This window comes from Bos mutus, chromosome 3 (assembly GCF_027580195.1).
Source record: "Bos mutus isolate GX-2022 chromosome 3, NWIPB_WYAK_1.1, whole genome shotgun sequence".
In the NCBI taxonomy this organism is placed as follows: Eukaryota; Metazoa; Chordata; class Mammalia; order Artiodactyla; family Bovidae; genus Bos; species Bos mutus.
In genome coordinates this window covers 109,711,074-109,738,585 of record NC_091619.1, presented here as the reverse complement: position 1 = coordinate 109,738,585, position 27,512 = coordinate 109,711,074, and the positions used below count along the sequence as shown (strand labels likewise).

Genomic DNA, 27,512 nt, shown 5'->3' with positions numbered 1-27,512 from the left:
GGGATCTTCCCGATCCAGGGATCAAACTCGAGTCTGGGAAGCCCATAACTGGTGAGAGCAATGGGTTAATGAGCAAGTTTGAAACCAATCCTTACTGTTTGTCTCCATGGATAAATTCTCTGTACTTGGGACAAACTCAAGGTTGAAAAGGAAGGTTGTCATCTACACCTACCATCCACCAGACTTTGGGATCTCCTCCAGGTGTGGAGGACTCCCCACCTTAGGATTAATGCACTTCTTTTCATGGGCAGCTCTCCTCTTGGAGTTAGGAAATTCATCATGGATGGAGCAGAAATCTGCTCACCTGCAGTTTCCACCTGCCATTTTGGGTCTGATGTCTTGCCCCCAGACAGCTCTTCCCAGATTTGCGCATCTAAGCTGGAGAGCTCCCTAAAGTCTCACCTGTCGTTTGTCAAACATTTGTGTTCCACACGAAATGAATGAGAGGTCAGACATGGGCAGCTCTCCTACTTTACTCTAGCTAAACTCTGCCAGTAGGAGGGTGGGCTCTGGATTTGAGGGGCAGACGCTCAGATAGCCTTGGGAAACTGGCTTAATTTCTCTGAGCCTCAGCTCCCTTGTCCATCAAATGGAGATGGTGACAGTCTTTGCTTCACAGGGTAATGACAAAGATTAAGTGAGACGATGCTGACCAAGCGCCAAGCACAGTGCCCGGCTCTCAGGAGGCCCCTGGTATATACTATTAAGATTCCACTGGTCTGAGGAGGGGCAGCTCAGGGCACACAATTCTACACAATTCAAGAAATGTCCTCCCTTGGGCAACAGACCACAGTGGCAGATGCAGAGATGCTGAAACGCAGACCTCTGGGTCTGCAAATAAGAGCAGGACAACAGCGGCAAGTACACCCAGTCTGAGGACATCTCTGCCGCCCGGCCCTACCTACCTTGGTACTGGGCGCTGAAGCCACGCTGGCGGTGGTTGCCATCCGATGTGAAGTGCAGCCGTAGCCAGTTCTTGCTGCTGATGACGGGGGCTGGGAGGCTGGCTCCAGTGAACCTGTGGGGACAGGAAGTAGGGGAGGGGGATGTGAGGGACCACAGCTGGTTGAGACTGGGCACCCGGGAGTCTCTCCACTGCCCACGTGTGCTGGGGCCTCTGCCCCGGCAGAAGGGAGGGCCACGCTGCCCCAGCCGCCCTCCAGCAAGGAGCCTGGGACCTGGGTGTCTTGAGCTGGCTCCTCCTGGGGTTCTTTCCACTGCTGAGAGGCTGAGCACATCTGCTTTGTTGCTTAGTCATGTCTGACTCTTTGAGACCCCATGGACTGTAGCCCACCAGGCCCCTCTGTCCTTGGGATTTCCCAGGCAAGAATACTGGAGCAGGTAACCATTCCCTTCTCCAGGGGATTTTCCCAAGCCAGGGATCAAATCCTATCTCCTGCATTGCAGGCAGATTCTTTACCACCTGAGCCACCAGGGAGATGCTGAGAGGAGGGGGCCATGCTTCAGGGCAGGAGCAGAGGACTCTTTCTCCCAGTGAGGTCTGGCCACCCTGGAGAGAGACCCAGCCCTGCAAGCAGAGGCCCACTGCCCCTCTGCCCAGCAGATGCCCACACACCCACCTCCAGCAGAGCTCCAGATGCCCCACAAAGATCCAGCCCCGGACAGAGGACCAGCCCCAGCTCTCTAGCAGAGGTTCAGCCCCTGCCCCCACCATTCCCCCCGCACTCAGGGGCAGAGGTTCAGCCAACCCAAGCAAGCCCCTCGGGGCCTCAGAGAAGTCAGGAGAAAGGGCTCAGGCAGCCACTGTGTGCAGCACGCCATTCCCAGGTGTGAGGGCCCATTTCGGGGTCACTCACTAGGCCCTGGGTCTCCTCTGCCTCCCGTTCCATCCCTGCTGCCTCCACAAGAGGGCTGGCCCCTACCCCTCACTACCCTTCCTGCTTCTAGGCTGCCTCTCCTCCCTTAACTTAGCCTCCTCCGAGTTCTAGCCAGTCTGGCTCAGTGGGTCGACACCAGCATATGCCCCCCTGCCGCCAGTCACTGCCCTAGCCTTCTGCCCAGCTGCATCCTGGGCCAGCTTTTACATCAATCAGATCTTTCCTCCTAGAGTTGCTCAGAGCTCAAGAACCTTCTGTGGCTCCCCAGTGTCCACACAAGACTGGCCTTCCAAACTTCCTATCCTGTCTCCTTCTTGAAAGGGCTTCTGCTCACCACGGGAGGGTCCTCTCCCCTCGCCACACTCAGGCTAAGCCCCCAATGCCCCTCCTCTTTCTGCTCATCCCCCCCGCCACCCTGCACCCTGGGAGCACCCTCTTCTCTCCTGGACCCCACAGCCTCCAGCAGCCAAGAACCGGTATCTTCCTGCTCCTCCTCTCTGTGTCTGAATCAGGGACCAAACCTCCTGACGCGTCCCCTTTGGTACCATCCATCCTGCCCTGCCTGGACACCCTGATCACACCTAAGCATTCCAAGCTTTCTCCTTTCCCATGTCTTTGCTCTTTAAGTATTATTATTTATTTGGCTGTGTTGAGTCTCAGCTGCAGCATGCAAGACCTTCATTGAGTCATATGGGAACTTTACTTGTGGCATGTGTGGGTTTAGAGTTGCCCCGAGGCATGTGGGACCTTAGTTCCCTGACCAAGGAGGAACCCACGTCCCCTGCACTGGAAGGTGGATTCTTAACCACTGGACCAGCAGGGAATTCCCATGCATTTGCCTTTTCTGCCTGGAATATACCCACGAGTAACCCTCTCCCCTGCACCCACCGTGTCACCCGAGATGATTTTGCTGCTAAGTCGCTTCAGTCGTGTCCGACTCTGTGCGACCCCATAGACGGCAGCCCACCAGGCTCCCCCATCCCTGGAATTCTCTAGGCAAGAATACTGGAGTGGGTTGCCATTTCCTTCTCCAATTCATGAAAGTGAAAAGTCAGTGAAGTCGCTCAGTTGTATCCGACTCTTTGGGACACCTGCAAATATCACGTCCCCACCCAGGAAGGGCTCTCCTACTCTCCTGGGTTCTGAAACCACACAGATTTGGGTTCAGATCCAGGCTTCACCACTTCCAATCAGTGTGATCAGTTACTCCATCTTTCTGAAGATGGAATGATAACACCAGCCTGGAGAGTCCATGGGAATAAGTGAGGGGACTTCCGCGTATAGGACCTAGCCCAGTATCAGGCACGTATTAACTCAATAAACATAATTCCCTTTTCCCTCCTCTGTGATGCCACAGCAAGTTGCTCAGATTTTAATTCATTTATCCAGGTGTGTGTCTCCCTAGGAAGATGCCTCCAAGAGGGCAGTGAAGATAGGTGGGTGGGTGGGTAGAGCAGGGGGGCGGGGAGCTGGGGCTCTGGAGGGATCGGCTGTATTATCTTATGAAAATTACTTACATTCTCTGTGACTTTATCTGTAAAATGAGGATAATAATCCCTCCCTGAAAGGGTTGCGAGGACTGAATGAGATAATACACAAAAAAGACTAGCACCGTCTCTAGCAAATAGAAAGCTCTCGGTAAGTGGCAGCTGCTGTTTATTCTCCATCATCTTTGTTCTTCATCTTTGTCCTGAGCACCTAACAAAATGCCTGACACGAGCAGGTGTGTCAGGATTCCCGCAGAAAACAGGTGGCTCAGTCATCTGAGATAATTCTGGGTGAATGAATGTGCTCTTCACCATCGGGGATGGGGCAGGATTCTGAGGCTGGTAACAAGAGTATGGCTAACCCCTCACAGACCTGGACAGAAATGGTGAGCCCTGAAGCTTAGAAAGGACCCAGATCTTTGGTCAGCTGGGACTACAGCCAGTTTGCACAGATTCCCACCAGGACGGAGCAAGGAATGAATACCCGGAATTCACTCTCCTGCCTCCCCTCCTCCCATCTACTGCTGATGCTTCTGTTGATCTAGCCCATTGGAAGCCAGAGGGCAAGGAAGAATACTGGTGTAGTCTGACAAGTAAGTCTTCCTAAGCATGAAACAGGGCAGAAAAGGGAGGGGAGGTGGTCTGGAGGCGTGAAAGGGAGAGAGCTCCAGCATAATGGGTCTCCATAAATGCGTATTAGACAAAGGAACTAACCAAGGAGCCTCTCACCCTGAAAAACTGAGTTTTTACTATAATGAAAATGCTGACACACACCAAACTCCAGGAATACCATCCATACTGCTATAGTAAGAGCTATAACAGAAACCAATTACTGTATATTTTACCAGATCCCATTTAAAACAGTTTATTACAGGCAGAGTCATTCAAGTTTTCTAAGGAGCCACAAAAAGTATTGTGGGTTTTTCTTCCCCAGGCCAAATTCAATTCTATCTCAATGACAAAGCTTGGAGGCTATTTACATAAGGAAGTAGAAATAGGGAGAATTTACCTGAATAATTCAGAACCAAAGGCTGTTTATTGCAAAATGGAATGAGGGGAGAGTGCTGGGGTCCCAAGAGCAGGATGAGAGTAATGATCTGGGTTGTAACTGGAATTTAGGAAGTCAGTGACTCTTCTCCAGCCCTGGGATCAACTTTAACCCCCAACTGTACAGACAGGAGAAGCCTGAAGGGACATCACCCTCTCCCACACCTTCACCTGCTCCCAGCAATCTTATACCTGTTCATTCCCAAGGCTTCAACTCAGGGCCCTGTGCATCTTTACTCTGTTTCTGCTTCTGTCTCCTAGGACATACATGCACATTTGAGAGTTTTCTTGGTATCCATCAGAGAATTAGGGACTTAAATGCTGGAATTATCACATTAAACTTTGCCATTGCGATGATTTCATGCCTTACTCAAAACTCTAATAAAAAACAACTACTAACACTTACAACATGAAAGATGCTCAAAAGCATTATGCTGAATGATAGAAGAGTATATACTGTGTGATCTGTTTCTATGAAACTTTGGAAAAGACGAATCAACAGTGAGAGAAAGCACATCAGTGCATGCCTGAGTTGGAAGGAATACAGGGAACGTTCTGGGGTGCTGGAAATGGTCTTATATATAAGATGGTCTTGTCTTATATAATAAGACATGGTCTTATCTTATATAATAAGACATGGTCTTATCTTATAATAATAAGGTGGTGGATATACGGCATGCACAAATTTGTCAAAGCCCCCAGAACTGTACATTTAAGATGGGTCATTTTTTAATTGCCTCCTGTGAAACCTGTCTGCAGGTCAAGAAGTAGCAGTTAGAACTGGACATGGAACAATGGATTGGTTGCAAATTGGCAAAGGAGTATGTCAAGGCTGTATATTGTCACCCTGCTTATTTAACTTATATGCAGAGTACATCATGAGAAATGCCAGGTTGGAGGATGAAGCACAAGCTGGAATCAAGATTGCTGGGAGAAATATCAATAACTTCAGATATGCAGATGACACCACCATCATGGCAGAAAGCGAAGAGAAACTAAAGAGCCTCTTGATGAAGGTGAAAGTGGACAGTGAAAAAGCTGACTTAAAACTCAACATTCAAAAAATGAAGATCATGGCATCCAGTCCCATCACTTCATGGCAAATAGATGGGGAAACAATGGAAATAGTGTCAGACTTTATTTTCTTGGGCTCCAAAATTACTGCAGATGGTGACTGCAGCCCTGAAATTAAAAGATACTTGCTCCTTGGAAGACAGCATATTGAAAAGTAGAGATGTTACCATGCCAAGAAAGGTTCATATAGTCAAAGTTATGGTTTTTAGAGTAGTCATGTATGGATGTGAGAGTTGGACCATAAAGAAGGCTGAGCGTCAAAAAATTGATGTTTTTGAACTGTGGTGTTGGAGAAGACTCTTGAGAGTCCCTTGGACGGACTGCAAGGAGATCAAACCAGTCAATCCTAAAGGAAATCAACCCTGAATATTCATTGGAAGGACTGATGCTGAAGCTGAAACTCCAATATTTGACCACCTGATGCGAAGAGCCAACTCATTAGAAAAGACCCTTCTACTGGGAAAGATTGAAGGCAGGAGAGGAAGGGGACAACAGAGGACAAGATGGTTGGATGGCATCATTGACTCAATGGACATGGGTTTGAGCAAGCTCCAGGAGATGGTGCTGGACAGGGGTAGCTTGGTGTGCTGCAGTCCATGGGGTTGTAAAGAGTCAGACATGACTGAGCGACTGGACAACAATTTTTAATATAAATTACACATTTTTTGTTCTTCGATAACCAACTTGTGTCCAACTTGTCACAAACCCATGGATTGCAGCACGCCAGGCTTCCCTATGCATGTATTAAATTATGCATTAATATAGTTAATTAGGGCTTCCCTGGTGGCTCAGATGGTAAAGAAGCTGCCTGCCAATGCAGGAGGTATAAAAGACGTGGGTTCTTTCCCTGGGTCAGGAAGATCCCCTGGAGAAAGAAATGGCTACCCACTCCAGTATTCTTGCCTGGAGAATTCCATGGACAGAGGATCCTTGTGGGCTACAGTCCATGGGGTCACAAAGAGTTGTACATGACTGAGCGACTCACACTTTCGCTGTCAGAGTTAATTAAAATCAAATCTTCAGTGGCTCTAATTCTTACAGCCAAAGGCTTCACCAGAGTCTCCAAGTCTTAAAAAAGCCAGCGTGTCTTCAGCTCTCCTTTCCTTGTTCCTTATTCCTTATAAAAGCCAGTGTGTCTCCTCTTTTCCTTATTGTTTATGCTCTAGCCACAAGGGTCTCCAGGCTGCTCAAAACTGGCCACACCCACTCCTGCCTCAGGGCCTTTGCCCGTTGTAGTTTCTCTGCCTGCTGACTGGCTCTTCTCCCAGACTGCCATCTGGTTCACCCTCTCACTTCCTCAAAGTCTTGTATCAAATGTCACCTTCCCAGTGAAGTCTTCTTGGCCTGCCTTCCTTCTCTGAGTACATCACACAGACAGATGTAGACACACACACACACATAGACACACACACACACACACACACACACACATAGACACACACACACAGACACACATACACATAGACACACACACACCCACATAGACACACACACACACGGACACACACACAGACACACACACACATAGACACACACACACACACACATAGACACACACACACATCACTGTGCACTCAAACAGAAGACCTTATGTGCACTGCTTTTTTTGTGCCTCTGCCTTTGTACAGGCGGCACAGTGGTAAAGAAGCCACCTGCCAATGCAGGAGATGTGGGCTTGATCCCTGGGCCAGGAGGATCCTCTGGAGAAGGAAATGGTAACCCACTCAAGTATTCTTGCCTGGAAATTCGGGACAGAGGAGCCTGATGGGCTATAGTCCATGGCATGGCAAAGAGTTGGACACGACTGAGTATACATGCGTGTACCCAAGCCTTTGCACCTGCTGCTGTCTATGCCCCTTCCCGCTGCACCACCTGGCTGCACAGAGACGTTAAGAAACTTGCACAAGTTCACACAGCTAGTAAGCAGCAGAAGTGGAATTCAAACTCATCTCAGATAGAGCCTCTGTACTCAGGGAAGGCAGTGGAACTGTTGAAGCTGAATTCCATTCTGTTCCTTTACTTTCCCTCCCTCGTCCCCCCAGGATCCTCTTTAATTTTGCTCCCTGTTAGAATCATAATTAAAGGAGAGAACACACAAAAAGAGATTCCCCCCTTCAAATCTTTCTGTCCACATTAACTTCACTATGGGGGGCTTGGGGAATTCCAAGTTCACCCAGTAAATTGCTACCATAGTACAACATAAAATGTATTTAAGCAATTATGCTCAACTCTTTTTTTCTTTTTGGTAAATTGACTTCCGTTAAATGGGGCTTCATTAATGGAATCTGGCTTGGGGAGAATTAAAAAAAAAATCACTCCCTCTAATGCATGTAGTTGATTATGGAAAAAGTGGCTTTGAGTTCCTCAGCAGAAAGCTCTAAGTTGTGCTTCTGGTAATAGAGCTCAGAGCAAACTGCGTGGAAAGCATTTCTTAAGAAGCTTCTCATACAGTCCGCATGTGGGGTGCTGAGAGACACGCCCCACAAGATGACAACAGTAATCTGCAAGGAATTGCTGCCTAATTTTAAACTGAGAGGGAGGAAGATGAGGAGGTCTTGGTTTAAATCTCAGCATCCCTGAACATGGACAGCTTCAGGGGAACATTCACTCATTCATTCACTCACAAGCACGTACTGTGCACAAGGCTCCGTGCTTGCCGGAGGGCACCTCTTCCACCGCGGCTCCCTAGATACAGAAGTTCCTGCAAAGCCGGTTATCTACAAGGTTTGGCTTCACCATCTCCTTCTCCGTGCAGCCTCTGTTCCTCGGTCAATAGTCTCTGGCTTCTGTGCTCCCAGCACACCTTCTGTGGGCTTTATCTCTTACCCAAGCTATGTGCACAGCCTGGATCTGATTCAGGCTTGAAGAATCTTTCCAGGCCCTGCATAAACCACCCTTCTATTGCTCAGGCTGAGCAGGGAGAATGTGACATATGGGATGTGCTCGCCACCGCACTCCCAAGCCCTCTACCCTTCCCACTTGCTGTCTGCTCCCCTCCCTGGGGGATGGTGAGAACACCATGATGCAACCAGGGAAACCCTGGAACGTCCTGGCAGCGGCAAAGGGCACCAAGGCCCTTGTTGGAGGCTGCTTCCCACTCCCCGGCCCGAGCTCCCTCTCACCCTTGAAGCAGGCCTTTATTGACTCAGCCCTGACATCCAGTCTCATCACAAATGATTTCCATATTGGTTTTCCTTTAGGCAAAAGCCTAGGACTCTTGCTGTACTGAGAAAAAAAACCTTTTCCCAAGACAAATCCACGAAGTTACTAATTTTCCAGGAACTGGGTGAATGCCTGGGGTGAGTACAAGTCCTTTTGGCTGCTGGAGTCCCCCAGCTTCTAGACTTATCTTTGGACAGAGGCTGCTTGGCTTCCCCAGGCTCCGGGTCCCAGCAGCGCCTGTCCCACCGCGGGTGCCCAGGCAGTTCTGAGATGCCCGAGCTACCCCTATGAAGGTTCAACTCCTGCCTCCCTAACTATATGTTTGGGGGTCATTTACTGTGCTCTGAACAAACCAAAGCTTCCCCTCCCCCATCACTCGTGCTCCTCAGGGTTTCCTCTTTCGGTGGTCCACACCACTCTCCCAGCCACCACACCCTGGCACCATCCCAACTCCTTCCACTCCTTCGCTCCCGTGGCCAACTGTGGCCACGTCTTCTCCCCCTTGTGACTGCATCATTCCTCACCCTCACTACAGAGACAGCCTTCTGACGGGTCCTCTGCCTCCATCCATCTTCCATACTCTGTGAGGGCATCTGCTCAAGTCACTGCCTCACGGGAAAGCCAAGGTCCACCGGCTCCAGGACAAGGGTCAGTCGCTCAGTTGTGTCCGACTCTGCAATTCCATGGACCTGCTAGGCTCCTCTGTCCATAGAATTCTCCAGGCAAGAGTACTGAAGTGGGTTGCCATGCCTTTTCCAGGGGGCCTTCCTAACCTAGGGATCAAACCTGTGTCTTCTGCCTTGTGGGCAGATTCTTTACTGTTTGAGCCACCAGGGAAGCCTGGCTCCAGGAGCCTAATCTTTTTTATGTCTTCCTTTTCCCTTTTGTGACACCAACTTTGAGCTCCAGACACTTTCCAGCCTCCATGTCTTTGCATATGCTGTTCCCTCTGCCTAGAATGCTGTTCCCTGCTGCCCCATCTGACTACCTGGGAAAATCTCACTGATCTCATAAACCTAACCAAATGCCTCCTTTGCTCTCCTCCCCCTCTCCCTGCCCCCATGGGAGCAGCAGTGCCCTGCGCATTTCCCTCTGCACCTGGGACATGCCCCACTGTTGTTCTGAGCACAGCAAATAGTAATCATCTTCTGACTCGATGACCACCTCGCTCACTCAAAGGCGAGCTCCACAAGCACCAGAGCAGAATTTTCTGTCTCCATGTGTTTAGCAGCGCAGCAGAGTGCCTAGCACACAGAGCAAATCAGTCCCTGAGAACCGGGTTGATAAGCTACACTGAGCGGTCTCTTTTGTCAGTAGAGTTTCACTGGGTCACAAGTGAGCTCATTCATTTACATATTGTCTGCTTTCATGTTACAAAGGCAGTGCTGAGTTGTTGTGACAGCAACTAGAACCCACAATGCTAAAAATATTTATCTTGCCCTTTACAGAGTTTATGGACATTGACTGTTGAAGCCTTGCAAATGAAGCAGTTGGTTTGTAAAAAATAATTTCTAAGTGCATGCTAAGTCACTTCAGTCATGTCCAATTCTCTGCGACCCTGTGGACTGCAGCCCATCAGGCTCCTCTGTCCATGGGATTCTCCAGGCAAGAACACTGGAGTGGGTTGTCATGCCCTCCTCCAGGGGATCTTCCTGACCCAAGGATCAAACCCACGTCTCCTGTGTCTCCTGCACTGGCAGTTGGATTCTTTACCACTAGTGCCACCTGGGAAGTGGGGAATGATAAAAGCATACATTCATGGCTTAAACATTTCATTACAATATAAATATACTTGAAGGTACTTTTTTTTTTTTTTGGTGAGTCCATGCAACGCCAGAGCAAGGTCTTTCCTTTGACCATAGGTTTCTTCTCTGCATTGTCTATCTTATATAAACCCCACCCATAAGGCATCGCTCACTGGTTTCAATTTTGCCACCGCTCATCCAGTCTACACATATTTATAGGGCATCTGCGATGTGCCAGGCATTGTGCTAAGTACTGGGAATGCAGCAGCGGGCAAGACAGGCCTGGTCCCCACCCTGATGGAATCGGTTCAGCGGCATGCTGTTCTCTCCCTCATTCACACCTAATATTTAGGAAGCAGTTCTTTTCAGAGCATCTCCTTCATGGAACTATGCCAAAGCATTCAATTTAGTTTCTAGAGGCGCAACTCTACTTCCTTTCACACTCATATTTCATCAGTTTATGTGATGTTTAATTTAAGTCACATAATTAAAATAACAAGTATGACTGGCACCAAGAGAGCTGACAACGAACCTATCCGATTCTCAGAAAATCCCAGGCTCAGCTGGTGGGAGCGGCGGGTGCACAGGCGTTGGAGGTGGGGGTGGGAGACGGCCCACAGGCAGCGGGTGCTGAGAGCACCGTGGGGCCTCGAGCAGGAAGGTCTATCAAGCCTGAGAGTGCCAGCAACTCCAGGAGCTGCTTGGAGGGAGAGGATACAGGCACTTTTATGGCACAAGTTTGTGAATGATTGAATGAATGAGTGATCATGCAAATGGCAGTCTCTTGCTTTCCACAGTGTGGTATCTTCTTTTTTTAAAAAAACATTTGTTTGTTTTATTTATGTATTCGGCTGCACTGGGTCTTAGCTGTGGTATGCAGACTCTTAGATGCTCTAGTTCCCTGGCCAGGCCCCCTGCATTGGGAGTGTGGAATCTTAGCCCCTGCACCACTAGGGAAGTCCTGGGGCATCTTTCTGAATGCTGTCCCCTTTGTGATCAAGAGAATGGGGTCAGCTAGTCTTTCGTGTTTGTTTTTGGCCACATGGAGAGGCAGGTGGGATCTTCCCTGACCAGGGGTGGATCCTGGGCCTCCTGAAGTGGAAGCGTGGAGCCCTAACCAGTGGACGGCCAGGGAATTCCCTGGAAACAGCTAGCCTCAGAACTTGGAGAACTTCAGAGGCCTCCCAGGCCTGCTGCCTGGCAAGGCACAAATCCCAGCTCCAGCATTCTGGACACAGGGTCAGTCAAGGTCTGTTCTTAGTGTTTCTAAAGATCAAGAACTCACTTCCTGGCCAAACTCTCCCCACCCTTTTTCTAGCTACTTCCTTTTGAAACATCCAGGGTCATCTTATAGCCACTGGCTCCAGGAAGACTGGTGGGCTTCTCCTGAGTATCTCATTTTCTCTTGCAAAGAATCCTTGCACTTTCTCCATCAGAGCACTTGTCTCATCACACATCACACAAGAATCTGCTTCCCCACAAAGCTGGGAGCTCCCTAAAGACAGGAACTATTTCCTTCTCATTTAGTTCTTCTCTCAGTACTTCGTGAGTGCCTGACACACGGGAAGGGCTCAGGAAATGCTGCTCACAGGAAAAAGGAACGCTTGACTCAATGACTTTAAGAATGAATGAAGTCCTGCTGGAGGAAGCAGCGGGCACAGGTGGGGAAAGCAGAGGAAAAGGCAGACGAGCAGGGAAGCCTGGGGACATTGAAGAGTGGCTCGGGGCGCATGCAGGTTTCATCTTGGTCTCCCATGGAGATGTGCAGCCCCCTGTTCAGTCCCTCAGACCTCTCTGTGCTCCCCAGGCTCTTGGCAGCTGCTGTTACCTTTTGGGGAAGCTTTTCTCATGGTGACATGGCCCCAGTGCAGCAACAGTGGAGTTTGGTAATCAACGTGGGCAAATGTGCTCTCTTTCCCAGAAGCAAATCAATAAACTCGAAAAATTACCAGGGTTGTGAGCTCCAGGGACCCACACAAACTATAGCAGGGAAATGCACTTCCTCCAGATGCACCGCTCCCTGGAGGGTGTGTGGCTGAGCCGCCGAGGGCTGGGGGACAGGACCTCTGGCTGTGTTTGCTGCGGGGATGAGAGTGTCATCACGATGGGCTGTGAGATGAGCGAGGAGCACACTGAGAAGGTCTGGGGACTGGCTTGGGGTGTCAGTTCCTTCTACCCCTAGCTCAGCTGCCCACTGGGCATGGCTTCCTGGTGAGGGTTCCCCTGCCTCTGGGGAGAGGCTGTGCCCTTGAGGCTAACGTGAACAGAATGGGGTTGGATCTGGAGATGGGAACTTGTGCTGGGTACCGAGATCTGGGCATGAGGGCTTGTGGTGGATCCCCCACAACTTCTCAGAGGATGCTCAACTCTCTCTGTTTCTGTCTCCAGCTCTAAATCGGGCAGCTCTACTCTTTTCTGAGTAGAAGCTTTGACGATCAGTCTCCCTCCCTCGACCCACAGCTCCTGGAAGGGGCAGCCTCTTGGCCTTGGGCCATAGCTGGATGGATTGGGGGTGGCCATGTGACCCACACTGGACCGATCAGCTGATGGGACTCTACACACATGTTGATTACAGAAGGCCCCACAGGCTTGGCTCTCCTGGTAGAGACGGGAAAAGCGTGTTCCAGCATCATCTCTCCCACCTCTGTTGCTGCCTCTCCCACCTCATTGCATCACTCTTATAAGATGTCCTAAGCCTCGTACGTCTGCACGCCTCCATCCGCATGTGCTCTGGTCTGACTGGGATACAATCTAAGAGAAGTCTGGGCCCTGGTCAGCTGCCTGGCCCCCAGGTGACCACTCCCTGCCTCCAGCTCAAGTCTCTGTTGCTGCAGATAGACCTGAGATCCAGCTTGGAGACCCGATGGCCCCATACCCGAAGATGCTAAAGTCAGCTCCCACCAGGCGTGGCCCAGGAACAGGGCACCGGCTTCAGGAGCCTGGTGACCGAGGCGTGCTCACATGCTACCTAGACCCTCTCTCCTTCCTGGTTCTGGTCTCTGTCTCTCCCTGTATTTGAATCTGGGCTCAATGGTTAAGTAGCTGTGAAATGTAGGCATGTGCTCGCAGTTCTCTGAGCCTCAGTTTCTCCATCTGTGCAATGGGATACCTGTGCTCTTGCATATCATGTGTCCAGGACTACTGACACACAGTAGGCATCTTGCAAATGTCAACTATTTTACTCCCTTGCTTAGGTAGAGTCAGTGCCTTGAACCCGACACTCCAGAGAACGCAGGGATTAAGCAGACCCCAGCACAGCCTGGCCTCATCTCCCTGGGGAATAAGGATGCTGCATCTACTCTGGTGACAGCACGGTGCAGGGCCACTCCGGGGCCCCATGTCACCAGTACACTTGGCGGTCACCTCCCCTCCCCACCTCCGGCAGCCCCGGCCTGGCCTCCATCAGCTCTGCCTCCTTAGCCTTGCCCAGCTTCTGCCTGTCACTGCAGACAGGACTCGGAGAAGGGACCTGCCCTCATTCCAGGGAGGGTGGCAATGCCTGCCTTCTAGAGGCCTCTGGGGATTACATTTGGATAATACTTCTCATCCAGAGGCAATGTTTGCAGATGGCTGATCGAGGAGACTCCCACGCCAGCCTTTGCCTGCCACTCGACTGCCATTCTGAGTCTGAGCATCCTCAACGCTCCTTCTCCTCCTCCACGAGGCAGCTAGCCAGCCCTGCCTGATGGTTTAGCAGCTCTGAAGCCATAGCTGAGGGAGTGAGTCTCCCAGGTGGCTGGAGAATAGGTGGGCTAAACTGTCCTGGGGATTGCGATGCGAAGGTCAGTAAGGAAGCTATCCTAGAGTCAGATGAGCTAGATTCTGATCCTGCCACCACATCCATGGGCTTTGTGACCTAGAGGAGGTTGCTTTCCCTCTCTGAGCCTCTCTTTTCCCAGGGTGCATTTTACAGTGTGACTGCGGCGATTCAAGGCAACGCTCATAAACTCCTGCTGAGCCTCCAAGACACAGCAACCATCATTCGTGGCCGGGTCATAGCTCCGTGCAGCAAGGCAGACTTGTGGGCAAAGGAACTAAGATTTACTGAATCCAGTGCAGTTTGGGGCAGAGTTAAGCATGTGGGCCCTGGAAGGCACTTACCTGGGTTCAAGTCTCAGCTCTACACTTCCCAGCTGTCTAACTCCGGGCAAGGAACTGACCTGCTTTGCGTCTCAGTCTCCCCACGTATTTAATATGGATAACAGCACCCTACTCATAGAACTCTAGATGGTTTACGTGAGATAATGGGCTTACAAGCTCTCAGTACAGGATGTGGCACACACTAAGTGCTCAAGAAACATTCATGCTGATGGAGGGGCCAAGATGTGCCAACGCTGTCCATATACTCTCTGAACAACACACCAGAGACCCGGCCATTATGTAGAGCAGACACAAGCAGTGGGGAGAGGAAGGAGACAGGAAGGAAGACTTGGAAATGGGGGAGGGAAGGGTTCCTGGATTATATCACTCACCCCCATCACACCTAAGCTAATGCCTTATATTCATGGTTTCAAGTGGCCGAAGCCCAGACCAAATCAGAGTGGGGCAGAGAAGAAATTATCGGCTGCTGTCGTCACACCATAGCTGGCTCCAGGGATGACTAGATCCAATGACTCAGATGCCACAGGCCTGTCTTTCTGGGCCCATCTCTGCTGTGCTGTTTGCCAGCTTCTTCCACTCTGTTGCAGATGGCAGACTGGAGGCTGGGACTATGGCCACAGTTACCAGCTCCCTGATTTACCCTCCTAGCTTCACCTCCAGAGAGATGATCTCTTCCCTTGGGTCCAGTTAGAACCAGCTCACTGAGAGCCTCTGAGTAGTCTAGCTGGGGTTGTGCCCACTCCTGGGGCCCCGGGCATGGGCTCCTGCTGGAACCCCCAGGGCTGATTTTGGGGACCACTCTCCCAAAGAAGGAGTGTGCTTGAAAGAAGGGAGCTAGGCACTGTGGCTGAAAGAGGCAGGGGCTTGGATGGAAACATCAGGGGCCAGGCTTCTTCCTCTGGGTGTCAGGAAGGGCTTCTGCCAGCGAGAGGTACCCACAGCTGGCTGGGGGACTAACTCCCCAAACTTGGTCTTGTTCTAGATCTCATCGCCTCCCCCTTTGCTGCATCCTGCCAAAGGCGGACAGGTACGCCTGCCCCCTACCACGCTGACCCTATTCTTACACCTGATCATCTGTCCCATTTCCTGTCCACATAGTCCCCTGGGCTGGATGCTGACCCCGTACTTGGCTTTGGCCAGCCTCGGCCCAGGGAAGTGGATCCAGGCTCTGTGTGTACCTGCAGATGCTGGTAGGTTCAGCCATCTAGGTCAGTCCACCTGCTGGACTCAGGGCATGTGTCTGCAACAAGGATCCACCTGACGGGAAAAGTCTCCCTGAGCCCCGTAAGTGCTGAATGTAGACACCTTCTCTTTCCACCTGCCCTCCTCCTGCAATACTTGGCCTTGTTCCTTCCCAGCTCCGCCTTCTCCCTGGCCTCAAGGAAGTTCCTAGACCACCATCAGAGGCTAAACACACAGACTTCAAACAAACCTGAGTGTGAGAACTGACTCTTCCGCTCACTGCTGTGAAATGTGAATAGTTGCAAAGACAGTACAGAAATTTCCTGTACACCCCTCCCCCCAGCTTCCCCTAATATTAGCATCTTACATAACTACAATCCATGTATCAATCTAAGAAATCAGCATTATGAAGTCTGCATGTGCATAATCTCTCTGTAGGCTTTTGGAGCTGATCTACCTAAAGCATTATCATCATTTTTATTGAACTATCACAGTCACATCTGATTGAGTAACATTTCTTGGCATAAGGTCAGCACCAAAGAGCCTAGATCTACCTATGACCTTGCCTCCTTCGCCCATCTGGCTTCCAGGAAGTGGCAGATGCTTCTCTACCACCACCTTCCTTCCTGAAACATATCCATCCCTCAAACACTGCTTATTAACGGCCGTGAAAGCAGCAGTCACACTGCTCCAGCAACTCACAGCTACTGATTGAGGGTGTGTGTGTGTGTGTGTGTGTGTGTGTGTGTGCATGCATGTGTGTGCACATGAGTGGTGAGTGAATGAACTGAAAGACGGTAAGCGTGAATTAACTGGTAAGCCAATGAGTGAATTAGTGACTTAATGAGTCAGCCAGTGAGTGAAGAAGTGTGTAAAATTGAGTAGATCACGCTCCTTGCTCCCTCAACTAATCCAATCAGCAGTGGCATAAATTTCTCATCTTTATTAACACAAGCGGGGGTTAGGATAGCACCGGGATAGTTACAGACCACTAGCTGGATGCGAAAGATAACCGTGTTCATTTTCTAGTGCAGCTTTCACAAATCACTGCAGATTCAGTGGCTTGAAGCAACACAGATTTATTTTCTGACGATTCTGGAAGTCAAAGTGGGCATCACCGTGCCAAGGTCAAGGTGTCTGTGGGGTTGCACTCTCTCCGGAGGCTTTAGAGGTGAGATCTGTTGGCTTGCCTTTGCCAACTTCTAGTAAGTCACCTTCGTTTCTCCCCCTGCGGTCTCTTTCCATACCTTCAAAGCCACCAGTGTGGCCTCTTCAAGTCTCTCTGACCCTCTACGTCTGTTATCACATCTCAGTCTCTAACTCTGAAACTCCTGCTTTCCTCTTACAAGGACCCATGTGATTACATCAGGCCCATGCGGATAATCCAGGATAATCTTCCCATCCCCAAATCCTTAACATAATCATATCTGCGAAGTTCCCTTTGCCATGTAAGGTAATGTATTCACAGGCTTTGGGGCTTAGGACATGGACCTCTTTGTGGAGCCAGCTTTCCACGTGCCACAGGTGCCTTGCTCAGAGGGCAAGAGCAGCGACGATCCCCACCCCCCAGGAGGAACCGCAGCAGGGGAGGCAGGAGAGCGCATCACGGCAGTTACCACGTGCCTCTGCCAACTACTTTTTCGGGTTGCTGTTGTTGTGACCTGGGATTTTTAAAGTTCCCCAAAGTTGATGCTTGCCCCCAAATTTGAGAAACGCTGTGATGAGAAGATCTGCCAGCAGCATACAACTGCTGCAAGTGAGGGTAAAATGTGCCCCTAGGATTCCCAGAGAAGGATTAAGAACAGGGTGCCTCAACCCTGGGTACATATTCCTATCAGCTGGGGAGATGAAAAACAACTTATTTTGAAATGAGAACAGAATAGCAAAGACAGTACAGAAATTTCCTGTACACCCCTCCCCCAGCTTCCCCTAACATTAGCATCTTACATAAAACCATGGGCCATGTGGCAAAACCACCTTGGTGTAGTGCTATTGGGTCAGTGGAAGACTTCATTCTCATTTCCCCCAGGTTTCCCACTAAGGCCTCCTTTTGCTCCAGGATCCAGTCCAGTATTTCTTGGGCATGGAGTCATCACACCTACAGAATCTTCTCTAGGCTGTCAGTTTCTCAAGCTTTCCTTGTTTTCTCAAGATTTTGACACTTTTGTACTGATCAAGTATTTTGCAGCTGCTGCTACTGCTGCTGCTAAGTCGCCTCAGTCGTGTCCGACTCTGTGCGACCCCATAGACGGCAGCCCACCAGGCTCCCCCCTCCCTGGGATTCTCCAGGCAAGAACACTGGAGTGGGTTGCAGACTGGCGTTTAATTTGGCTTGGTCTGATATTTTCTCCTGATTACACCAGGATTATGGATTTGGGGGAAGAATACCACTGGGTGAGATGCTTTTATCATCACATTGTAGAAGGCGGGTGTCATATCAGTTGGTCTATTACCAATGGCCTTCAGGTGGATTCCTTGGTTGCTGTAGCATCTGCCCCCTTCCTCCACTATAGAGATGTCTCCTGTCCCTCTCCATACTCTACTCATTAGAAGTGAGTCCCAAGTCCTGCCCACACTGCAGGGGAGGGGCAGTGTCAGGCGCTTTACTCCCATCCTTTCAATTAATCCTCACCTTGATCATTTCACTCCACATCCAGCCAAGACTGTAACAAGCCAGACTTGCCAAAAGTCCCCCAGCTACTACGTGGCAAAGCTCGCATTGGAGCTCAGTGTCTGTCTGGCTCCAGAGGCCATGCTCTTTCCACTTCATGTTATCACTGCTGAGTGAAGAGGCTCTCACAACCTCTGAGGTGGGGGCTCCATCCCAGCCTACATAGACAAGTGTTTTTCAAATCTATCCCTGGATTGTGACCCATTCACAAGATCAGACTGTGGGGTGTGTTTTATTTGTATTTATTTATTTTTGGCCAGGCCACGTAGCATGCAGGATCTTAACTCCTGACCAGGGATCAAAGCTGTGTGCCCTGCGTCGGAAGGCACAATGTCTTAACCGCCCGACGGCCAGGGAAGTCCCAGGGGTGCATTTTAAAAAAGAAAATAAAGTACAGCAGATTAAAAGAGTATAGAATGGAAAAGAAAAGAGTACATCACACACATAACAAGTTTATTTTCATAAAACTTTTTTTTTCTGAAAACTTTATGTGCTCAGAGACTTTATGATGGGGGCAAAAATAGCACCCCTACGCCCACCTCCCACACAGGGTGGTCACAAGGATGAAATGAGACGATGCAGGTGATGTTCTTAGAACAGAGCACCCGCTAGCGGCACTGAAAGCATGTACATAAGTGGGTCATGGTACAGAATACACTGGGCTTCCCTGGTAGCTCAGTCGGCAAAGAATCTGCCTGTAGTGTAGGAGACCCGGGTTCGATCCCTGGGTTGGGAAGATCCCCTGGAGAAGGAAATGGCAACCCACTCCGGTATCCTTGCCTGGAAAATCTCATGGACAGAGGAGCCTGGTGGGCTGCAGTCCATGGGGTCGCAAAGAGTCGTGTACGACTGAGCGACTAACGCTTTCTTACTTATAGAATACATTTCCTATTGTAGACTGCAATCCAAAAGTTTGCAAATGCTGAACTCACATCTCTAGACTGGGGTGGTCAGGCTTATGACCCTCAGCCCACACTGCCTGTGTTTGTGATTTTTATCTGGGCACAGCCACTCATTCGTTTGGGTGTGGTCTCTGGCTCCTTCTGAGCTATGATGGCAGAGCTGAAAACTAACTTGCAACAGAAAATGTGTGGTCCATAAGCCTGCAGTATTCACTACCTGGCCTCCAGAGCAGCGCCCCTGTCTGGAGGTCATCTCATAATACAGAGGACATTAGACACTTCTTCCTAAGCCATGTGGCCTTGTCCTGCCTGCTCCTGGCTGGCACAGCAGCCCCTGCAGGCCCTTCTCCACCATGGTACCACCCAGCACACAGGCCTCCAGAAGCTCGACACCCTTCTACTTTGGAGGGATGCCCACACTTGCTTTATTTCTCCACCTCCATGGCTGTTTGCTGTCCATGTGGGAGGTTAGAAACATGGCATACAGGTCAGGGTCCCAGCAGGCAACAGATGGCCACTCAAATTAGGATAATTTGAGGAGTGTTTAACAAAGCGGCTATTTACCAAGGGAAAGGCAAGGTGTTAGAAAGCCACAGGGGACAGCAGAGGCCTCAGAGGCTAGTAAAGGTAGAGCTCTTACCCCCTCAGCTGGAGGGGACAGGACAGGGAAGCTGGAAGGAGAGAGTCATTTAGAGAGGATGCTTAAGAGGAGTCAGGACTTGCAGTCCAGAGATGAGGAGACAGCTCCAGGCAACCTTGCAGGGAAGGAGCCAGATCCCTCCCTCCGTGATCTCCTGTCAGGGTCCCCACTGGCCAAACTGAATGGAAGCCAGAGGGCACAGGAGCCACTGATATGGTCCATATGGGTCAGCTTCCCAGAACAAGCAGCAGGCATGAAAGATGGAAAGGAACAAACCTCAGATACCTGTGCACAAGGCATCAGTTGAGAAAGTCAGGTGCATTTATTCTTCCTGCAGCTCCACCAGATGAAGGAGTCCCCTGCTTCACCCTGCCAAGTTGGGAGTGTGGCCCCACCACCAAAGGCCATACTCTCTTCTCTTCCTAGATCTGCTAGGCTCTGGCAGATGGTTATCATGGGGCTGATGTTTCTAGATCTTATCATCCTGAGTTGGGGGGGGGATGGAAGGTTGTGAACGGAGACACAGATAAGGTGCTGGGGTCTTTTGTGCATCTGAGCTGAACCTGATGAACATGTATGCACATTAGACAAGTTCTTCCTCACAACCCATCCACTCAAGTCCAGCAAACAGATGATCCAACCTCTAGCCTTGGGAGAAAGAACCAGAGTGGGGAAAAAAGCTCCCTAGGCTAAGAAGTGTCCCCAGAGTAACCAGTTCCCACAGGCCAGACCTTTCTGCCCCCGTCGCTGGCCTGGATTGCTGGGGCTGGCATCTGATATCCTACAGCCCTCCCACTCCAGCCACAAACTTACAGCAAGTCACTGGGAGGGTGTTGCCTGGCCAGTAGAACATTGATTGCACATCGTTGATCCCACAGATAAGACATCACAGGCTTGGGAAGGGACTGGCTGAAGTAGCCCAACTACCGTGTTGCAATTTGGGGCTAGGAATTAGGCTTGAAGACTCTAGTCAATTTTATATAAGATGGAACTTGCAATCAGTCATGGAGTCCTGGGAAAAGTCTTGGCAAAAATTCACAATGTGCTCTAGGCACCTCCCTAATGATCCAGTGGTTAAGAATCTGCCTTCTAATGCAGGGACTCATGTTCAATCCCTGGCCAGGGAACTAAGATCCCACATGTTGTGGGGCAACTGAGCCCACACACCACAACTAGAGAAAGCCCACATGCTGCAACTAAGACCCGACACAGTCAAATAAATAAATAGAAATAATAAAAAAAAAATGTGGTGGTCTAGTCTGAGGCAAGTTTGTTAGGCTCAGCTGCTGAGGCCAGGCACTCAGACTCTAGGCCACCAAGGCTGCAGTATCTGTGCAGGTGGGATGCAGCACAGGCTTGAGTCGGGCTAATCGGATCAAATCCAGACTTCAACCTGTTAGTGGCTGTTCTACCTTAAATATGTTAATATTTATGTTAATGAGGCTCGGTGTTCTAGCCTGGTAAACTTGGTTCTATCAACAACCCCTGAGTTATAGCAACTCCAAGACCATTCAAGGAAGTACCCCACAGTGTCCAAAGGTCAAGAAACGGTACTCTTCGTTTCTTTTCCCTCCATTTGGAAGACTATTAGAATATTTGCAGCTTTTCCCCCCAAAAGCCCGAAGCCGACTTGTTTGAGTATAGTTGCTAGAGCTTTGCGCTCTAACCCCAAGAAACGGGGACCTCTGGGATGAGAACAGGGGGCCTCCTGTTAGGCCAAGGATTTTCTATCTCATTTTCATGGGCTCCGGTGTAATATTAGTAAAACCTTAAGGGTCTCCTCCCTTCTTCCCCAATCCCCACCCTCATCCCCACCCAATTCATTTCAGAGAAACGAAGAGTTCAGACTTAGAGGCCAAGCGCTTGGGTTTTATATTAGATAACTTTGTCCTGACAGGAAGCGAGTCACAGCTGTCATACTTGATTATTTTTAGAGTTACTACTAAACTCTTTGTATAGTAGGAGCTGCCCCTGTTCAAGGCAAACGGAAAGGCTTCACATTTCATCATGACAGCTCTGGAGCCATCCACCTCCTCATGTTCATTATTTCCAGGCTGTCTTTGGAAAGGTTGAGGAGGCATCTTGACAATCGTGTGGCGAGGAAGGCAGACCCTGTGGCTCGTTACTACATCCAAAGGATGGAGAGCTCCCCACCTGAGCCCAGCACTCTGCCTCCAGGAAGCCAGGGAGAAAGACTGCAGGGGGCACGGCTGCTCTAGAGCCTTCCCTGGATAACCCATCATCTTCCATGGGGAGCAAATTTGACCTCCAAGTAGCCAACCAATAAGAGCACCTGTATGCAAATGCCTCCAGCACTGGCCTGGAGTGGCTGGCCTGTGAGTGACGTCACAGTCCCCTCTGACCCAACAATGCCACCACCACTGAAAAGGCTGACCCTTGCCTACAGCTCAGACAGACAGAAAATTTCACCGCCAGCAGAGCATCTACTAATTGCTTCTGGAGTGTGGGGGACAAAGGTCTCTGCTGTCCAAATTACTGGGTCCAGAAAAGAAAATGAATTTATGAACATGGGAAAAAGAGACCAGCTAAAGCCTAAGGCAAATGTCTCTTCTTACATCCACTTTTTGCTGAATTACAGAAACAAGTTCAAGGAGCAGCAGCCCAATACCTACCTTGGCTTTAAAGAATTTTCTAGAAAGTGTTCAGAAAAATGGAGATCCATCTCAAAGCACGAAAAGGCCAAATATGAAGCCCTGGCCAAGCTCGACAAAGCCCGATACCAAGAAGAGATGATGAATTACTTCGGCAGGAGGAAGAAAAGGAGAAAGCGGGACCCCCACGCACCCAGACGGCCTCCATCATCCTTCCTACTCTTCTGCCAAGACCATTATGCCCAGCTCAAGAGTGAGAATCCAAGCTGGTCGGTGGTGCAGGTGGCCAAGGCCTCAGGGAAGATGTGGTCTGCAAAGACAGATGTGGACAAGCAGCCCTACGAACAAAGGGCAGCTCTCCTGAGAGCTAAGTACCGAGAGGAACTCAGTGTCTACCGTAATCAATTCAACGCCCGGAAGACATGCTTGCAAGAGTCAGCTACGAACCAGTGCAGAGAGTTCGAGCAAGCTGAGTCAGATACAACTGATGGATCCAACTAGAAATAAAGGGCCATTCCGTGGTATTCCTGTCTCTGGTCTTGTGTATGGCATTAGAGTGGCCATGGCTGCCACTTTGGGAAACAAGTGAGTGGCAAGGTGGAGTCGAGATCGGGGTTTGGGAACTGATCCTGGGAGGGGCTGGCTTTGGGAGAAGGAGCTACAGTGTCTGAAGAGGTGTGTGGCCAGTGTTTACTGTGCTTGGCTTGTGCAGGTGGGGTGGGGTGTGGGAGTCTCCAGGTGTAAAGAAGCTGGGAGTCCTAGGTGGGGGAGCATCTGGTCCCAAGCAGTTCTCTGGGGTGGAGGATCTGGCTCACAGAGTGCAGTGCCCAATGGCCAGACCTGCTGCCCTCCTGGGGAGGGCAAAGGGCCTGGAGTCCAGGCCAGGTTTCCAATTCAGGCCCTAGCAGAGGCTGGGAAACTGGAGTTTAGGTGGGCCTTAGGGGAATCAGTGTCTGCAGGGATTCCAGAACTGGTCCACCAACAAGTCTTAGATACTATTTGTGGGCCGGGATGAGACCTCAGGGGTGGTCCCCATTCTATTCACTAGGGTTAAGCTTGAGGTTGATTTTACAAAAATAGGTTATTTGACTCTGTCTGAGTACTGTAAGCTGAAGAAAACCCTTTTCTCGACATTTTGGTGGGCATCTACCCAGTGAATCTTCTGTGGACGCAAGCATAACGCACAGGGTGGACATGTGTTGCCTTTATGACCACTCAGAACCCATTTCTTTTCCTCCTGCTCACAGCACACCACCTCCATCCTGATCAAGACTGGATCAGATGGATTCCCCCTGGACACAGTGATTGGCTCACTGGTGGGCACATGAGCCGAGTTGTCCAATCAGAGCGGATCTCAGGACTTGTATAAGGAGTTCTAGGGGAGGATGCTGTCCTGGGGGCTGTAGGCAGTCATTTGTCTCATTCTCAGGCCAAAAGGTTAGTCCCTTTGGCTTCTTGGACTTTTGAGTGAAGATAAGCCCACATGTTTTAGTTTTTATCTAAGATGGTATGAGTTAGGTTTTCTGCCACTTAGAATGAGTCAAGACTGGTCCTTTGATACAAATGGGATCGCACTGTGTCTACTCTAACTGTATTTTCCAGGCGACAACACACTGATATGGGATGTTTTGAAATGGTCCTTGACTTCTGACAGCAAGGAGACTAGGAAAAAATGCAAAACTGCTTCTTTTGTCACCAGGTTCTGCACGCAACAGACTTCCCTAATCCCACCTCTCACCCTTATTCCACGAGGGATTCGTATCTTTGTAACCTGTTGTTCTTTAAACTTTTACTCAGGGAACAAAAGTAAAAATACATATTTTGGAATAGTCTTTTCAAACTGGGTCATTTCTCACCCTTTGGGGGTAAGAAGTAACATGGTGGAGTGACTTAGAAATTCAGGGTCGGGAATCAGGCCGAATTATTCATGAAGGGCTCACCTGGGCCAGACCCTGTGCTGGGGACCAGGAGGCCCAATGCAGTCTATTGTTGAGTTCCTGCCTTCATGGGAGGGCTGGACACAGGAGAGAAGAGACTGCACAAAGAGCTGAGGTTGGCGGGACTGAGGACCACTACCAAGGCAAGTGCTGAAGTCTGCTCAGAGGAAGCAGCTTTCTCCTCCTCAGCAGACTTGTACTCAGGCTGGCAAATTCTCCTATCCCCCCTTCCCATTCCCTAAGCTGCTGTTCCAACTTGGCTCTGCTCCCTCTCCAGCCCAGCCTCCAATCTCTCAGGAGACACCCTCATCTTCTGCTTCATTGGCAAAGTTGAGACTGTCAGTTTTCTTCTTTCTCAACTTGAAATCCACAGCTATTGTTCCTCCTGGTCTTAAGCCTCATAGCAAGAACCTTCTTGCTCGCCTCTTCCCCTCCCTCCCTTGGCCCTTGCTCCTCACTGTAAAGATGCTGACTCTCTAGCCTCTAGCTTTAGTGTCCTGACACAAGTGGTTTCAATCACTGGCAGGACCTTGGGCAAATAAGTTCTCTTCCTCCCGTCTCAGATTTCTCATCTGTGCAAAGGGGATGATGCCTGCCTTGCAGGCGGTTTTAGCAATTAAATGATGTAATGCATGCAAAAGCGTTTGGCATGGTCCTGAGCACACAATAGGTTCTGTGGCGGATCCTCTAGAGTGGCTACTCCTCCATGATTCCCCTCTCCTGGGATTCATACCCTGGTGTGACCCCTTCCCATTAAATGTGGGCAGAACCTATGACTTGCCTTTAACAAACAGAACCAGGGCAGAGGCCATGGGATGTGACTTCTGCGATTGTGCCATGGTGTGTAAAATTCTATCCTACGGGTTGATTTGCTCTAAAGATCCTCCTAGTTGGCTTGATGAAGTAAGTGGCCAAGCTGGGAAAGCCCATGTGGCAACAGGCTGTGGGGAATCTCTAGGAACTGAAGGTGCCACAGACCAGTAGCCAGCAAAAAAAATCAAGATTCAAGAAACTACTACAGCAAACTCATGAACAGGGAAGTGTGTCCTTCCCCAGGTGAGCCTCCAGAGGAGAACTCAGCCCTGGCTGACACCTCGAGAACTTGCTTGGCCTTGTGTGATGTCAAGCAGTGGACCCAGCTAAGCTATTAGGAGAGTCCGACCCACAGAAATGATGACAAAATAAATGTGGGTTTTTTTAAGGCAACAAGTTTGCGGTAATTGGCTACAGGGCAGTAGATAACTAACACAGTATTCATTAAATGAGAGCCTCCTTGCATTCTAAAAGGAACCATCTTTAACCTGCTTTCTCCTTCCAGCCTCCACCCTACTTGTTTAATTGCTTTTCCTTTGTTCCCAAACTCTTGAACAGGGAGGAGGGCCCCCCGGGCTAATTAGATCCTGACTTGCACCACTCTGTTGTGGTTCCAGTTAGGCTGTCTCGTTTCCAGCCTGGTTTGTGGCCTCTTGGTGGGCAGTGGCTGTGCGGCCCACCACGGTCTTTTCTGGGAAGAGGGCCCCCGCAGAGCTGGGCCCCAGCCCTCATGCTGCCCTCTTCTGCTTTCCTGTGTGATTAATTACGTGAATGAGGGTGGCCAAGTCAGAGTTTTGACAACGGCTTGCAGTACTCCTGCTGAAAACTAACTCTATTAACATTCCTCTATGAAAAAGCCGGCAGGAGGGTGTGAATCTGCTGGCTTCTAATGTTTGGAATGGAATGACAGTGTAGGGAGGGAGGGTAGAGGGGGAGAAGCAGCGGGAGCCTGCGTCTAAGATACGGGGGAGGGGAAAAGCAGGTGGAAAGCCTGTGGGGTGCTCGCACTCCCCTCAGACCCTCGCAACAGGGCTTAGGTGGCCCTGCCCTCTGCCCTCAGGAAGAAGGAGACCGAATCTTTGGGCCCATGGCTATCTGGATGCCTGAATCACACCACTCTGAACCTTCTCTCCCAGAGTATTTTCGTTCATTTATTCAGCAAATATTCACATACATCTTATGCCAGCGACATACCAGGAGCTATTCTAGTGCTAGGGAGGCAGCAGCATCCCTGATCTCTCATAAATATGTAAACAAGTCAACAAATAAACACACCAGGTCATTTTTTTGAGAGTGTCAAGTGCTCTGAAGAAAATAACCCAGGATAATGAGATAAATCATCACAAGTGGGGTTGCGGGCACTTTAAACGGGTGTTCAGAGAAGATGACATCTGGGTTTGAGAGAGAGATATATATATATATATATATATATATATATTTATTTATATACACACACACAATTATGGCGATTCGTGTTGCTGCCCAGCAGAAACCAATAAAAACAATGTAAAGCAATTATCTTCTAATTAAAAATTAAAAAATAAAGGACAAGAAGGAGCCAGGCTTGCCAGGGTCTTAGGGAAGAGCTATTCAAGGGGAAGGACAGCAAGTGCAAAGGTCCTGAGGCAGGAATGGGCTTGGCGTATTGGACAGAAGCGAGGCTAGAATGACTAGAGGGGTGAGTGAGTGGGCAGATGCGGTTGGAGAGGGACAGGCCTTGGCAAGGAGTCTATGGTGAAACTTCAGTGCAAAGAGGAGTCAGAGAGGCTTTCCTGCTTCCATTCCACTTCTGGCTAGGTCATTCTGGAGTCTACCAAGTCCCACTGTGGAGATGTTGGTCCCTCCAAGGTCTGCAAGAAAAGGAGGCAAGGCCAGCACATGCCAAATGCATGGCACTCCTCCCTTTCATGAAGTGAAAGTCACTCAGTCGTGTCCAACTCTTTGCAACCCCATGGACTATACAGTCCGTGGAATTCTCCAGGCCAGAACACTGGAGTGGGTAGCCGTTCCCTTCAGGAGCCTCCACCTGCTCCTCCTGGGAGATTTGTCAGCTAAAAACCAAATGTGGAAGCTATGAAACTTCTCTCCTATGATTCATTTCCCCAGAGATGGGAGGAAGGGCAGACGAGGATGGCAAAACATCCTAGGGGAACACTGCTTCCTAGGGCTCAGATTTTCAGGTGGTACAGCTCCCACTAGACCAGTGGTTCTCAGCTTTGAGCCTTCATCAGAATCACCTCAGACCTCATTCAGACACAGAATGCTGGGTCCCACCCCTAAAGTTTGAGTCAGTTTTTCTGG

At 49.9% G+C, this 27,512-nt stretch overlaps 2 protein-coding genes across 2 annotated transcripts in view; one reads left to right on the top strand and one right to left on the bottom strand.

Annotated features, from left to right (window-relative positions):
• Window positions 1-585: 585 nt before the first annotated feature.
• LOC138985581 (CUB and sushi domain-containing protein 2-like) overlaps window positions 586-27,512 on the bottom strand; it is a 335,213-nt gene continuing 308,286 nt past the window's right edge. The window contains exons 7-8 of the mRNA XM_070362513.1: window positions 906-1,018; window positions 586-611 (exon numbers count right to left, since the gene is read on the bottom strand). Coding sequence (XP_070218614.1) covers window positions 586-611; window positions 906-1,018 — 139 coding nt within the window. The remainder of the gene's footprint in view (window positions 612-905; window positions 1,019-27,512) is intronic.
• On the top strand, window positions 22,378-22,962 carry HMGB4 (high mobility group box 4). The gene has a single exon (XM_005895017.3). The coding sequence runs from the start codon at window positions 22,378-22,380 to the stop codon at window positions 22,960-22,962; it is 585 nt and encodes a 194-aa protein (XP_005895079.3).

What these genes read in the sequence shown, in the direction of transcription:
- HMGB4 (XM_005895017.3), top strand. Translation starts at nt 22,378, where the DNA reads ATGGGAAAAAGAGACCAGCTAAAGCCTAAGGCAAATGTCTCTTCTTAC.